Source organism: Notolepis coatsorum, assembly GCF_963971535.1.
Source record: "Notolepis coatsorum genome assembly, chromosome: 1".
Taxonomy (NCBI): Eukaryota; Metazoa; Chordata; class Actinopteri; order Aulopiformes; family Paralepididae; genus Notolepis; species Notolepis coatsorum.
Window position 1 is genome coordinate 307085136 of NC_140165.1, and position 14961 is coordinate 307100096.

General features: G+C 44.1%; 1 protein-coding gene across 1 annotated transcript in view; it reads right to left on the minus strand.

The window, feature by feature from the left end:
* Positions 1 to 645: 645 nt before the first annotated feature.
* The window catches only part of LOC311225730 (uncharacterized protein), a gene marked incomplete at its 3' end in the record, with an annotated part of 34422 nt that continues 20106 nt past the window's right edge, over positions 646 to 14961 (minus strand). Inside the window, exons 10-18 of the mRNA XM_084311124.1 lie at positions 10051 to 10372; positions 9256 to 9550; positions 9048 to 9134; positions 7986 to 8255; positions 6610 to 6816; positions 3955 to 4230; positions 1896 to 2123; positions 1661 to 1784; positions 646 to 1559 (exon numbers count right to left, since the gene is read on the minus strand). Coding sequence (XP_084167250.1) covers positions 646 to 1559; positions 1661 to 1784; positions 1896 to 2123; positions 3955 to 4230; positions 6610 to 6816; positions 7986 to 8255; positions 9048 to 9134; positions 9256 to 9550; positions 10051 to 10372 — 2723 coding nt within the window. The remainder of the gene's footprint in view (positions 1560 to 1660; positions 1785 to 1895; positions 2124 to 3954; positions 4231 to 6609; positions 6817 to 7985; positions 8256 to 9047; positions 9135 to 9255; positions 9551 to 10050; positions 10373 to 14961) is intronic.

The window sequence follows — 14961 nt, forward strand, 5'->3', positions numbered from 1 at the left end:
TGTCCCTGTCAAAGCGGGCATGAAAGTTATCGAGCTAATCAGGGAGAGCGGGTCCGTGGTTGGGGGAGGGGTAGGGAAGGAAAACAAACGTGGGGAGACAGCTAAGGATGGGGAAGGGGAAGATAAAGAAAACATTTATGGAAAAGTGATAATGCCAATGCCACCACCCGGGGTACAGAGCTGGACCAGAGCTGCCCCGCTGGCCCAACAGTAATACGCGTGGTGCGTTCTTAAAAAATATCTCCATCCACAGCTGCGCCCAATCACATATTAATAAGTCAATAATGTCCAAATGTTCTGGGCACAGCTGTGGGGGAAGCATCAAGCAACAAACAGTTCGAATGGTTCATAGTTGCGCCTCTGTTACGCAATAAATCCTAAGCATATATATATATCCACGGCACTCCAACGGCATGAGTGCTACTGTAAGGTGCTGGTTACTGAAACTCAACCACTTTTCCCTGCTCACCAGCAACAACTTGTCATGCTATTTTTGTGGCAGTATTGAAACATGATTAATTACCATCATTTAATGTAGCTATTGAGCTAAATTAAATGTTAGTAGCCAACTTCACCACTTTTATGTGCTGAAGAAAATAGATATGAAGAAGTACTTTTTGACATATCATAGCTGGGCTATGTGATCTATGTCTTGTTGGTACTTCGCCCCATAATGGCCTTCTTAGTGTTCCTCTCCGGTCTCAATAAGATAATGTAACACTTTGGTCCAAACAGCGCCACCAACAGGCCAAAACTAGAGGCCAGGATGGCAAAGATTTCCACCACATCTGCATATTTTCCTGGGGAGCTTATATAAGCAGGGATGAAGGCCACCCACACAGCACAGAAGATCAGCATGCTGAAGGTGATGAACTTGGCCTCGTTGAAGTTATCAGGAAGATTCCTTGCCAGGAATGCCAGCAGGAAGCTGAGAATAGCCAGGAAGCCAATATAACCCAGCAACACTGCAAAACCGACTCTGGACCCTATCACACACTCATAAACAATCTTATCAGTGTGGTACTGTGTGTTTTTATGAGGAGTTGGTGAAGAGGATACCAGCCAGGCGATGCAGACTGCAGCCTGGATGGAAGTGAGAGCCAGAACTGTCCCTCTCTGCTGTCCAGCACCAAACCACTTTAGACTGGTTCCACCCCCAGGCTTGGAGGCCTTGAACACAGCCAGAACCACCATGGTCTTCACCAGGATACAGGAGACACACAGCACAAAGCTGATCCCAAATGCTGCATGTCTCAGCTGGCATGTCCACAGCCTAGGCCGACCAATGAAAAGCAGGGAGCACAGAAAGCATAGTTTGAGTGACAGCAGGAGCAGGAAGCTGAGTTCTGAGTTGTTGGCGCGTACCACAGGAGTGCTGCGATGACGGATGAAGATTCCAAAGACAATGCAGCAGATGAGTGTACCCATCAACGAGGCTGTTGTTAAGGAGATACCCAGAGGCTCATGGTAGGAGAGGAACTCTGCAACCTTAGGGACACATCGGTCACGTTGGGGACTGGACCAGAAGTCCTCTGGACAACTGCTACACCCTGTGGAGTCTGACAGAGAAGGAAATGGTGCTTAAAATGCTGGATATGTAGCCTGCAGTATACGGTATCCTTAAATATGACAAATATAATCATAATACCAATATACCAACCAGTCTCATTGCTGATCTCTCCCTCAGAACAAGAGATGCAGTCGAAGCAGCAGACAGGCTCCCCCTTCCTTCTGGCCATGCGGGTTCCTGGGGGGCAGCTCTCACTGCACACTGACCGAGGAGGCTACAGGGGAAAGTATGAATTATCAACTTCAGTTCTCCACTATTTTGACATTATATAATATTTTTTTCCCACAAGCCAAAGTATTTAACTGACTGAGTAAGCCAAGTGGACCTTTTTGTATTCAGAATTCCAGAAGATTCTGTCTTCGTCGAGTGCGAGTTCTTCACCTGCAGAGACCGACTTCTCGACCACACCTACATTCCGGACTTTTGTACGTCCGTCTGGGAGCCACGCCCAGTTCATGATGTCATAGATTGGCAATGCATCACCGTTCTCGTCAAATGACACTTGGTCACCGAATGACGTGGTGAAGTTGACCCTGTCCAAGTAATACACAAGCTGGACACGTGGGAGACAAAGAGAGCAAAAGAAAGCGAGACAGAGACATACTGAGTCTGAAAACGATATTCAAGTTTCAAGTTTCACCTTTTGTTTTATTTGGCACATATAAGGTACATGTACATTATAGTGAAATGCTTGGTTCTGTATGAACCTCATGAGATTGTGCTTCATACAGTAAAAGAGTAAAGTAGTAAAATACCACTATACAAAATATACATTATACAAAACTAAAATTTACAAAATTGCAAAATGCTAAAATTAGGTGGAAATGTGTAAGAATAAATAGATAAAATACAGTGTAATGTTTAAAAGTGTTTCAAATTCATGTTTAAAGTGAGTGTGTGCAGGTACAATGTATGCAGAATGGATGAATTATGTTACATTCACAGAAATTGTCACGCTGAGCAATTGCTATCACATCAACGTCACTATATTTAATTTAACCCTTTCACAACCACACTACAGAAGGTTAATGTGGATTTATCAGACATGTGACTAAACCGTTCTGCGTCCCGAGAGCTCAGCTGCATCTGCACCTCAAGAAATTCCTCCGGGCAAAGAGAGCAAGCCTCCGAGAGCGAACTGCAGACACTCTTTTCCGCAACCATTTCTTCAATGTTCCTCGAGTTGGGCCTCTAATACAGTCGAAAACAGTCGAGGGAACAGTGTCTGCAGTTCGCCAGAGGTCTGCTCTCCTCTCTGTGACATCACCTGGAGGAATTTCCCAGGGCGCAGCTCTCGAGACACAGAGCACGTTGATTACCACATGTCCTCTTCACATCAGAAGGATAGGATTAGGGTTGAAAATCTGCGAAGTGTCCCTTTAAGTTACTTCTGCCTTCTTTCCGTTACTCAGTGACTGTGGGAAAGGCCCAGTGGTGGGAGTGTAAATTGATACTGTCGCCTCACAGCAAGAAGATCCTGGGTTCACCACCGCTTGGGGACCAGGTTGCCGGGTTGCCAGGTACCCAGGTGGGGGTATCTCCCGGGCCTTTCTGTGTGGAGTTTGCATGTTCTCCTCCTGCTCGCAAGGGTTTCCGCTCCAGAAAAAGAGATAAACCCAGCGGAAAAACATGCAGAACAGATCGCTAACGGTGTCACGTGGGCTGCGGCCCCACGCCTCAGCCCATGTCTGCTCCCGGACTGCCCTTGGGGGGAAAGGACGGCGGGATGGATCAAGCGCAGAGACGCAATGTCATCGGCGACGGCGACCCAAAGAGAGATGCATGTGTGTGTTCCAATGTGTCGCCCGTCACACGAGTGTGTTCGCTGCATGACTACGTTGCAATGTGTGCTATGAATAAAGACTTCTTTTATTTATTTTTTTACTTTTTCTCCTCCTATTTTTCTGTATTTTCCTCCCATCCAAATTTAGTCGTTATGCCAATCCCCCCCTCCCCTTCCTGGTCGTTGCGCGCATGTGCCCCCCACTGGCCGGTCTAGGGAGCCCTGAAGTCTATCACATGCTTCCTCCGATACATAGGAGACAGCCAGCAGCCTCTTTTCACCTGGCAGCAAGGACTCTCATTGGTGAAGTGTAACGCGTGGGAGGTCACACTACCTTCACCATTTCCCTCCCTCGCTGTGCAGGCGCCCTGACCGACCTGTAGGAGTCGCTGTTTACAACAACCAGATTACCACCCACCGGCTTCCCTCCCGTTGACACCGCCAATTGTGCCAGTATGACGGCCGGCCAAGCCGGAGGCACCGCTGACAGCCGGATTCGATACCAGTGTCTCTGCGGCGGTAGACAGACGCTTAGTCCGCTGTGCTACCCGGCCGCCTGAATAAAGACTTCTTCAAGTCCAGTTGAATCTTAATCTCTCACCTGCCATGGCTCCATCCTCTGCAGACTGGCACAGCTCTGGCCGCTGAAAGGCCCTCTTCCTGGTTCACACTGCAGCATGTCATGGAGGGCGTAGGCCAGGGCGTACACAGCCTTGTACACGTTATACTCTGGCCGGAGGTCTGACACGTCCAAATAGCCCGTCTTTGCGTTCCTTACGTCCTCCGTTCCGGTACATAACCTTCCCCCGGCGTCCGCCCACTCTGATGGTGGAGGTGCAAATCTACACTGGAAGGTGTTCTCCCAAAACTGCTTCACCTGCAGAAGAATGGCAGAAAACGGGAATGTGGGAAAACGGTGAAATGCGGTATGTACATTCAACAACTCTGTGGTGAATGTGCACATTCAATCGTAAATATTGGTAGAAAACACACCAAACGCATTTTGTTTTGATGACTAATTGAAACACATTAGGATATCAATCACCAAGTGTTGGCATGTTTCAGCAGGTGATATAGGTTAGGGTCTCCACTGAAATGCATATGAAAGATTTGGAGAATTGAGTCAAGTGTTAACACATTGGCGCCCGACCACGGATATGTCCGTGTTTCGAATCCAACGCTAGAGGGCCATCCACGGACATGTCCGTGGCAAGGTTGTTTTGGCTTTTATTCCATTTTAATAACCTACTCAATGTCACCGAGCTGCACTGCAGAAGTACCCTACTCTTAGAATTCTGAAAAGTGCATTACTGGCCAGATCCTCTTAGGGGCGCTGTCTCGATAATGCAGTGTGCCCTGTGGCAGAACGGTGCACTATTTTTTTTTACTTTCAATGTAGTTTCCAGTTAGCTGGATTCTATATGTGCAGCCTGTAGCTTGGAATACCTTTTGCGACGCCGAATTCACTATGCAGTAAAGGAATATATCATCAGCCAATGGACATATCGATCTACCAGATGTCGATCGATAACTGGGAAATCATTTTGGGGATCCAACCGGCCCACAGTAAGATCTTTTTCACGTAAATTACACGCTGATCGGGCCTTGTTATGATAGCCATCCACCCGATCAGCGAATGTGGCTACTGAGGCTAACGCGGTTATTGGTAATCAATAATCAGAAACGACGTCCCCCGCCCCCCCCCCCCCCCTTCATGCATTCATGGTGGACCATCAATACCGACAATATGCATTTTGCGTTTTAGCTCTAGCTTCTCTATAGCCGAAACGCTGTTCGATTTAATGTTATTAGTTTAGCGCCCTGTATCTCGCCTTCCAGGAAATATCCCAGCCCAAATCCCATATAACGCTTATATTCAAGATGCTATAAAATGAGAACGTATTGATGAAAAAATTATTCCTTTAAGCCATTTTGAAGGGACGGTTTATGGTCTTAATTGACAATGAGAATGGACAGATAGCAATACTATAAAGTATAGATTTAGCTCTACAAACAGCCTCACAAACTATGCAAGTCTATTTAGAAATGCTGGCCGTCTAGAGTGATATTAGACAGCCCCCAATGGCCCTGAATGTGTTAATTGCAGAAGAGCCTTAAAGGGGCAGTTCACCCAAAATAATAACAAGATATTCTTCATACTCAGTTTCCTACATGAAATTGCTCACAGTAAGGTCTGAGTAAGTAACTGGGTCATGATTTCTGGAAAGAGACATTGGTTTAGATTTGTTTGGTGCTTTGAGCACCACAAACCAAGTACCATGCACTTCTATTGTATTTGAGTGACTGCAGACATCTATGGCAGATACCTCCAAAACTAGACAAAGGACACTGAAACTATCTGGATGGATAGATAGCACTCCGGGTAGGGGACAAAAAATATATGTATATTTTGGGTGAACTAGCCCTTTAATTGCCTCAATGCAGAGTGACATCACGGAACATTCTTGTTTTTACACCTCTGCCTCCACATCTTTTTTTAAGCGCAGTTGTTTAAACATAAACCTTAGCGTATCCCTAATCTGGAGATATGTCTTGCCTAACACTGACTTATAATAGAGAAATATAGTGAACACTTAATAATAATAATAATAATAATAATAATAATAATAATAATAATAATAATAATAATAATAATAATAATAATTTCACAGTGCTCAAAAATGCTTTACAGTATGGCTTAGAAACCAAGCAAAGCAAAACAACACAACACATGGGTCAAAAGCAAGGGTGAAAAGGAGGATTTCGAGGGCTGTTTTAAAGGACGGTAGGGTGTTGGTAGGTGGATTTTGAGGGCTGATTTAAAGGACAGTAGGGCGTTGGCATGGTAGATGTGGCTGGGGAGGGTATTCCAGAGGGAGGGGGAAGCCTGCAGCAAAGGCCCTGTCGCCCCAGGTCCGGAGCTTGGTCCTGATGGGAAGTAAGAGGGGGTTGATATCCACTTGGTATATCCGATATATCACTAAGCTGTTTCAATTATTCATCAAGACTTTATTATGCACACTCACCATTCAAGGACTGTGCGAGATCCTTGCATGGCTGAGCCGTGTTCTTCTCATATTTAACAACATGATGGCGAATGTACACATTAACCAGGAAATGTGCAAAATCTGCATTTTAATTTAAAAAACACACACACACACACTTGTTGAATTAACATACTGTATCCTGAGTTATGATGACGCAAGATAAAAGTGGAGCTTTGGACAATTGTAAAGACTGATTTATAAACACTCACTATACTGTTTCCATGGCTGTCGTTATGGTTGCTTTCAGGACGGATTCTTAGCAGGAACTCTCTCAGTCCTGGTATCTCTCCACGGCGGATGGCAATGCCCAGGGTGCCTCCCAAGTAGGGCATCAGACGAGGGGTCTGGAGCCCCGTGGAGGCCGTCCAAGCCTCACTGGCCAACCACTGTAGACCTGTCACATTCTGCTGCAACACCTGTGGACGTTTTTGTGTAAAGTGTAGCGATTCAGGCTCCAGTGAAATTAATCCACAAACATTTGAATAAACATTTTTCAAAAGATAATGAATGAATGACTTGAAGTAACGGTAACGGCAGAGCCTTTACAAAGCTAGAATAAAGTTATGACACTGATAGGATTTCATCAATAGAATTGTAGGTAAATAGTGTACTGTATATAGTATCTTGATACAAGCCCAGTAAAAATCCAGTAAAATTTGTCTTTTATAAAGTATGTCCAGAGGGAAGCAATATGTATTGACTGAGGAGTTATATAGCCATCTGAATCATTAAAAGAAAACATCATCTAATAAAAGATCGGTCAGTCTGGATAGATGGATGTTTACTGTGAACTTCTAAGGGGAAGAGAAAAAAAGACACAATGTGTTTATTATAAACCAGAAACACAATGTGTCTGACATCATATTTATATAGTACACATTTTATCGACGAAATCCATTGTCACCACAAAAGATCATGACATAAAGACGAGATGGCTGCAGTCACTGCTACCATAATGCTTGTCAATTTCACTTCCTTTTTCATTCGAAGATAAAAATGCCAGTGATTCTTCACGCTTCCCACTGTGCAGTGGTGGAAGAAGTACACAGTTAATTTACGTAAAAGTAGAAATACTCAGATAAATGAGTACTCTTGGTAAAAGTAAAAGTCCTCCTTTCAAATTCGACTTAAGTAAAAGTAGAGAAGTATTTGCTATTGAATGTACTTAAGTATCTAAAGTAAAAGTACACATTCTACATGATGTTTGTGTATCCATTGACCTCTATAGGTTATGTTAAAGTGGTATGTGGTCCAGTCATGCTGCTCTGATTACGTCCTCTTGAAGTTGACGGGCTTCAAGTGTGAAAGTATATAATCGTCATACATTTTGTATTTTATATATATATTATGTTTTCTATGCAAAATCCTTTTCTTCAAAGTAACGTAACTGATGGGTTCAGAGTAAAAAAGTACAATATTTCTTTTGAAATGTAGTGGAGTAAAAGTATAAAGTTCCCTAAAATGAAAATACTCACATAAAGTGCAAGTAGCTCGAAATTTTACAGTACAGTACTTGACAAAAAATTCTTAGTTACTTTCCACCACTGCCACTGTGTACCGACTTGTATGGTGTCTCGACCCTAACCTCGTCCATGAGGGGAAGCATGCCTCTCTCGTGTGTGAACGCGATGACCACGCGGGCCGTGGAGCTCCTCATCACACCGACGATCCGCCGAAGTTCCCCGGGGTCGTGACCCCACGGCAGAGCCTCCACGTAGGCCAGGCAACCCCAACCGGACTCGGCCAGGTCGGATTTGAAGGATCGGGCGGCGTGGAAGCCGTAGTCGTCGTCGCTGATCAGCAGGCCCACCCAGGTCCAACCGAAGCGCCTCAGAATCTGGAGCATCGCGCGCACCTGCGGGGAAAGGGAGCCGCGGGGATTCAGATAGAATCTTTTTTTTCTTCCCCTGTGGAAAATCTCCTCGGCAGTTCTGCTACAATGGAGAATATCCAATCCTGTCGTTGTCTATTCATACCTATACCTACCTACCTACCTACCTACTGCTTTCACTTTCTACCCATATACTCTGCATATTTACATTTATATCTTTATATTTACGGAATATATATACCCATTTTTGCCTGAATATACCTGCATATAACCCCTCTCTATATACTTGCTTGTACACCTGCACATAACCTATAGCTCTGTATGATAGCATGTACAATAATGCTGTATATACTGTCTTACCTGCACATAGTCCTAACACCTGTCTGTACTTACCTGCACATAGTCCTTTACTATATATCTATATTTGTACATATCCTACTCTTACTAGTTACTCTGCTGGCCAGTAGTAGTCATACTGTCTTTATTTATTATACTACAACTCTGTACATACATCTGATTAGCACTACACTTACTGCTACATTTGCACTCTGGTTGGATGCCAAACTTATTTTCGTTGTAAGGTACTTGTGCTGTATAATGACAATACATTTTTATCGAATCTAATCTGAGAACATATACAGGTCCAGTTATGACAAAAACAAAGGACATGATTTGCACCCCATTCTTTTATTTTGGTTCAGTGGAGATAATATTTGGCAAGCTTATACCAAATATTATCTTTATACGGAAAAGGTAGCTAATTAAAATTGGTATGTATTTCTAGGCTTGTTTTAGTATTGCATAATAGAGTTTTACTTGGAAAGCATCACTTGGGATGGTTCTGAAGAAGGAAGGGAACTGTCTCTGGTCACTCAGGCAGGAACAGGTAGCAAAGTAACTCACCTGCAAAAGACAGGCAAGACTCTGAACTCTAAATAGGGTTGTTAACGTTTATCCCATGAAGATCATATCATTTATCTCCATCGTGGACTTCATCATCATGGATAATAACAGGGAAACTTACCATGGGCAGGCGGTACAAACCTAGGACCCTGGAGATGGCGATAGAGCGCCTTGAAGAGGAGTCACCCACGATTCCCAGCACCGGTGGGGATCCCATGCACCTCTCATCCAGTAGAATCTCATCCTCTCTGCCACTGGCCAGTGACATCGCAGCACGGAATCCCACAAGCAGCTTGGCACAGTTATCATAGAGATGATATCCCAGAGTCACATTAGGCAGCAGGTTGGGGTCGCTGTTGATCTCCTCAATGGCGAAGGCCATGGTCTGGGCCTGTCTGAATCCTAGAATGTCAAAACTAACACAACAAAATGTCACTGAAAACGATTACTACTACTACTACTACTACTACTACTACTACTACTACTACTACTACTACTACTACTACTACTACTACTACTACTACTACTACTACTACTACTACTACTACTACTACTACTACTACTACTACTACTACTACTACTACTACTACTACTACTACTACTACTACTACTACTACTACTACTACTACTAATAATAATAATGATCATAATTATCATAATAATCATAATAATAATACCACTCAGTCGCTTGTAGAAATATACAAATATGACTAATATGATAGAAAATCCAATCCAAAAAGCTGTGCATGCCTATAAATAATAACAAATTAAATAATATCTCAACTGTAAGAGGACATTTGAGATTCAAGCTGTACTGTTAAAACCACCACAATTCTTGATGGGCGATTTCAGAATACCTTGATTTCAGAATACCTACCTACTGAACAGATCAGGACGACCTGAGGGAGACTCTTACCCGTGGCAGGTGGGCTGCTGTGGCTCAGAGGTAAAGGACAGCTGGGGAAAGACGGAGTAGAAATGGACGGTAAACAGACCCCCCAGGATCACGTCGCCGGCCCTGTGCATCCCGTTCAGATGGAAGTGTTGCTGTAACCGGCAGGAGGAAAGGGTGGAGGACATGGGGGAGGAGGAGGAGGAGGAAGAAGGAAACAATATTAACATTAAACAGGAGAACAGGCACGTGTCCTCAAAACCCATCATAGCTGTCCTCTGTCCTCCCCTTTCCTCTGTCTCACACTCCGGGCTTATCATTTTATAGACAAACAGTGTGTCATCCTCTGTGTAAACCAAGGGCGGAGCTTCCTATAGGCGACATAGGCGGTTGCCGCCCTAGAGCAGTGGTTCTCAACCTTTTTACACCAAGTACCACCTGAGAACGTAGCTGGCTCTCCAAGTACCACCATATGACCGACGTTAAAATACAGTCTATTCAGCTCTGCACAGTTCACGCAGGAGGCAAATGTATTCCTAATAACATTATTTATTGTTAACTTTTGTCAGACACAGCCACAATTTACAAAGGGGTAGCACTAGAACTAGCAAACTCTTCCACACAATGCAAGGGGCATTGAGAACATAATAACTAACATTCTCACATAGCAAGTGAGAAAATGAAGAACAACTGTATTTCAGCAAATGTACTTAATTCTTTCTTTCAGGCTGGGAAATATAGTGTGAAATATAGCCCCAGTCAGGCCACTTTTTAAGCGGGGGTCTGGGGGTCCCCCAGCAGGATTTTTTTTGTTACAAAGACTTAGGGCGTTTTCACACCTAGCTCGTTTGGAGCTGTTGTTCCGAAACCTGGAGCGTTTACCCCCTATTTCGGTTCAGTTGGGCATATATGAACACAGCAATCACATTCTGTTGCGGAACAAAACAAGCGGGCCGAGACCACCTAGAGAGGGTGGTCTCGGCGCACTTCCAAACGAACCCGACGCGACTCGTACACTGTGAGAATGCAATCGATTTAACAAACCGACACAACTCACTTGCCGTACTGTATACGCGCTGCATGATGACGCAACGCACACGCGCCCTGGACTGTTCCATCAGAGGGGCGAGCTTCGGTGGCCAGTGTGAGTGGCTACAGACCATTGCACTTAAATATAAACATTAGTCTACCTGGAGACTCAATGAGGTAATTGTAGATGTCGCCATAAGGCGTCTGGTCATTTAGTGGGATCATTGTTTCATTATCCTGTTCGGCTGAAAGGACACTGGCCACCGAAGCTCCCCCCTCTGATGGAACAGTCCAGGGCGGGTGTGCGTTGCATCACAATCCGTGGGCAATCTGCGCATGTGCATGGGGGATGCTCTGCTTAAAAACGGGCTTTTTCGCTGCCGATTTAGTTCCTATCGATTAGGAATGGCTTGCGCCGTGTTCAGGAGATTCTGGCGCATACAAGTCTATTCGATCATGTCTCCAGCACCCCCACAGCCGTATCTGCAACCACTTACATCACGGCTCTCATCCACATTCATTCATTTGCTCCCCCCGCTCTCCCCTCCCCGATTTCAATGTAACGCGGAGATTCAGGGTTAGGGGGGGGGGGGGGGGGGGGGGGGGCAGCACCCCAAAATCTGACCAATGAGTGACAGTTTGCTCGCGCGTGCGACATGCGTTTGTTTTGGTCCGCTGTTAACACAGCCGTGTGAACACAAACGAACTAAGGGACAAGTGCAACATTGTATCATTATAGTCCCTGTGTCTCCCTGAATCGGAACAAAGCAAACGAACTACAGGTGTGAAAACGGCCTTAATTTCCTGCCTTCTGGTGCAGGCATTTTTTTTATTTTACCCTTTAAATGCCAGTGTTTGTATGTTTTACAAATGATTGTAAAAAAAATTTAAAACACACACAAAAAGGTAAATATCTACAATATATCAAATGCAAAGTGGATTTTTCTGGGGGGGATTATTACAGCCTAGCATAATGTGAATGATTAGCAACAACACTGATATTGATGGATTTAAAAACAAATGTAATGTCAGATTGAAAAAAATACTCACTCTTACCATTAGGGAACTAAATTGTCCTCTTCAAAAACGCCATAAAAATATTATATGCTGACATTTTTTTCCACTTTTTCTTTCATAAATCTTTTATTAAACTTCAGTCCATGATCATAAGTCATAACCACAACATATTCAATACATTTTCGAATTGTAACACTTTAAATGTCAGTTTGTGTGATGGCATCACAAATTATTGTTAAAAAAACACACAGAAAGTGAAATATTTTCAATATCAAATGCAAAGTCGATTTTTCTGGGGGGGATTATTACAGGCTAGCATGTGTCAATGATTAGCAACAACACTGATTTTGATGGATTTTGTTTTTTGTAATGTCAGATTTAACAACAACTCTTTTCAGAAAAGTGGGAGTATTTTATTTTTTATCTGACATTACAAAAAAATAAAAGTCAAATTTTTTAATTTTTTTTGAAATTGTTGAATAAAATATGTATGACTGTTTAGACTGCATTACTCTCTGTCACAGTGATCTCGTGGTTGTTCCCCACTTAGGTTATCTAACACAAATTATAATATTATTTTTTTCAAGTTTTTTTAAGTACCACCAGCAGGGGGCCCAAGTACCACCGGTGGTATGTGTACCACAGGTTGAGAACCACTGGCCTAGAGCGTCACCTAGAGAGGGGCGCCAAAAACTGCGCCCAGCTAAAAATGATAATTATTCATTATTAATGATTAATTATTAATATATTGTGGTGACTCACTTATCACTCACAATGGTACAGACATTCACTGGACTTTAGGAGCGGCGTGAGGGCTCCTTTAAGACTCTGGATTCTGGGAAACGCTGTCACTTCTACATCGAACGTCTCTATGTATATACATGTATGTTGGGAAGTAAAGGGAAGAACTCGACCACCGTCTGCTGTCTCATCCTTCCTGCACTCCCACATTGGCGACCTGAAGTGAGTTTGATTCGATCATGGACGGAGAAGCTAATGTTAGCGCTACCATATACGCTGCAGCAATTAAGTTGCTAGGGTGACCATATTGTGTTTTCCAAAAAAGAGGACACTCTGCCACCTGCCTCAAGATGATACTCCAAGTTTACTCAAAGATGCTTTATCATTTTTATATATTTAAAGAATGCCTCCTCTGTATGAATAGAAAATTATTATTAATATTTTTATTTTATATAACAAAATAATATCTCTCTATAACCAAAGTTACTCAACATGCTTTATTATGCATAAAGTAATCTTAAATAATACCTCTTCTGTATTAGAAAATCCGGCTTTAAAAATATATATCTTTGTATTTTTTCAATGTAATGTAAATTATAAAACAGTAACCTCACAAAGATACTAATTTAAAAGTGCACTATTCGGATTTGTTCAAATTTGCACCATTTAAATTTGTGTAATTTTTTTTTTATTACACACATAATCCTTAGAATGATTGTATCATATCTTATATCATCATAAATCAAACCAAAACATAATCAAAATGGTTTTAAATGATTTTCTTTCTCTCTCTGTATAGCTACATACTTCAATAAATTCGGTCAACTTTGCCATCAAACTCTCACCTCGCACAGCTTTATTTTTAATGTTTTTCTGTGTCCATGTGAGCTTTGAGATCTCCGGCACCTTTATTAGGTCGCATTCACACCAGAGCTGTTTGGTCCGCTTTAAACGCACCAGAGTTTGTTTCCTCGGATAGTCCGCTTGGTTTGGGGTGGTGTGAAAGCTCATTCAAACTCTGGTGCGGACCAAAAAAGCGAAGGGTAACAGTGGATTTTAACAATCGGTTTGGAGCCAAGGCCAAACAGTGTAGCCTACCATGCAATTTTAGCGACCAGGGATACGCCTGGGCCAGTGCTCATTAACAGCCATGAGCGTTGACAGCAGGCTGCTATTTATTAAGGACACCTTATTTGGCTGACGGCTACTGGTCGACTCGGGTGCGCAACGAAGCATCCTGTCCGCTACAGCTGTGGACACTATGGCTGGGGACCATGGTCCCCCCCATGGACGCTGCTAATGGCACGCCTATACGTACCTACGGAACCCGGTATGTAGAGGTGTGTTTTGGCGGGCGGCGTTTCGGCTGGGAGTTCGCCATGGCCGCGGTGTCGGTTCCTCTCCTGGGCGCGGACTTCCTGTGTGCACTCAGGCTGCTGGTGGACATTATGACCGACAACTGTCTGTTAATCGATGCTGTCTCCTTTGTTACTGTACCTACCCGTGCACGTTGGGAGAGGCAGGGACACTAGGCCTGTCCAACATGTTTGCTGCCGGGGATGTGCATCAACGCGTCCTCGCTGAGTTCCCTATCCTCACCACGCCTACATTTTCCTCAGCAGTCGCCAAGCACGGCGTGGAGCACTATATGGCCGTCCCCCGGTCTATGCATGTGCTCGGTGCCTTGACCCAGCTAAGCTCTCCATTGCCAGGGAGGAATTTGCAACCATGGAACGCCTCTGCATTGTGCACCGTTCGTGGGCCTCCCCCCTGCATATGGTCACTAAGGCTGACGGCGGGTGGCGCCCCGGCTGAAATTTCCCACGCCTAAACAACGCCACGACCCGGACCGGTACCCCATCCCGTATATACAGGACTTCTCCGCCCACCTGGCAGGGACCACCATCTTTTCCAAGGTAGACTTGGTGCGGGGCTACCACCATGCAGGTATCGTTTCACCGATGGGATGTACCCAAGATAGCAGTCATCAATCCTTTTAGACTTTTCGAGTTTCTGCGTATGCCCTTCGGCCTCAAGGGGGACAGCGCAGACATTCCAATGGCTGATGGTGTCGGTGCTGCGGCACATGGTGTTCTTGTTTGTATAGGCCTACTTGGATGACATTCTCGTAGACAGCACATCTGCAGA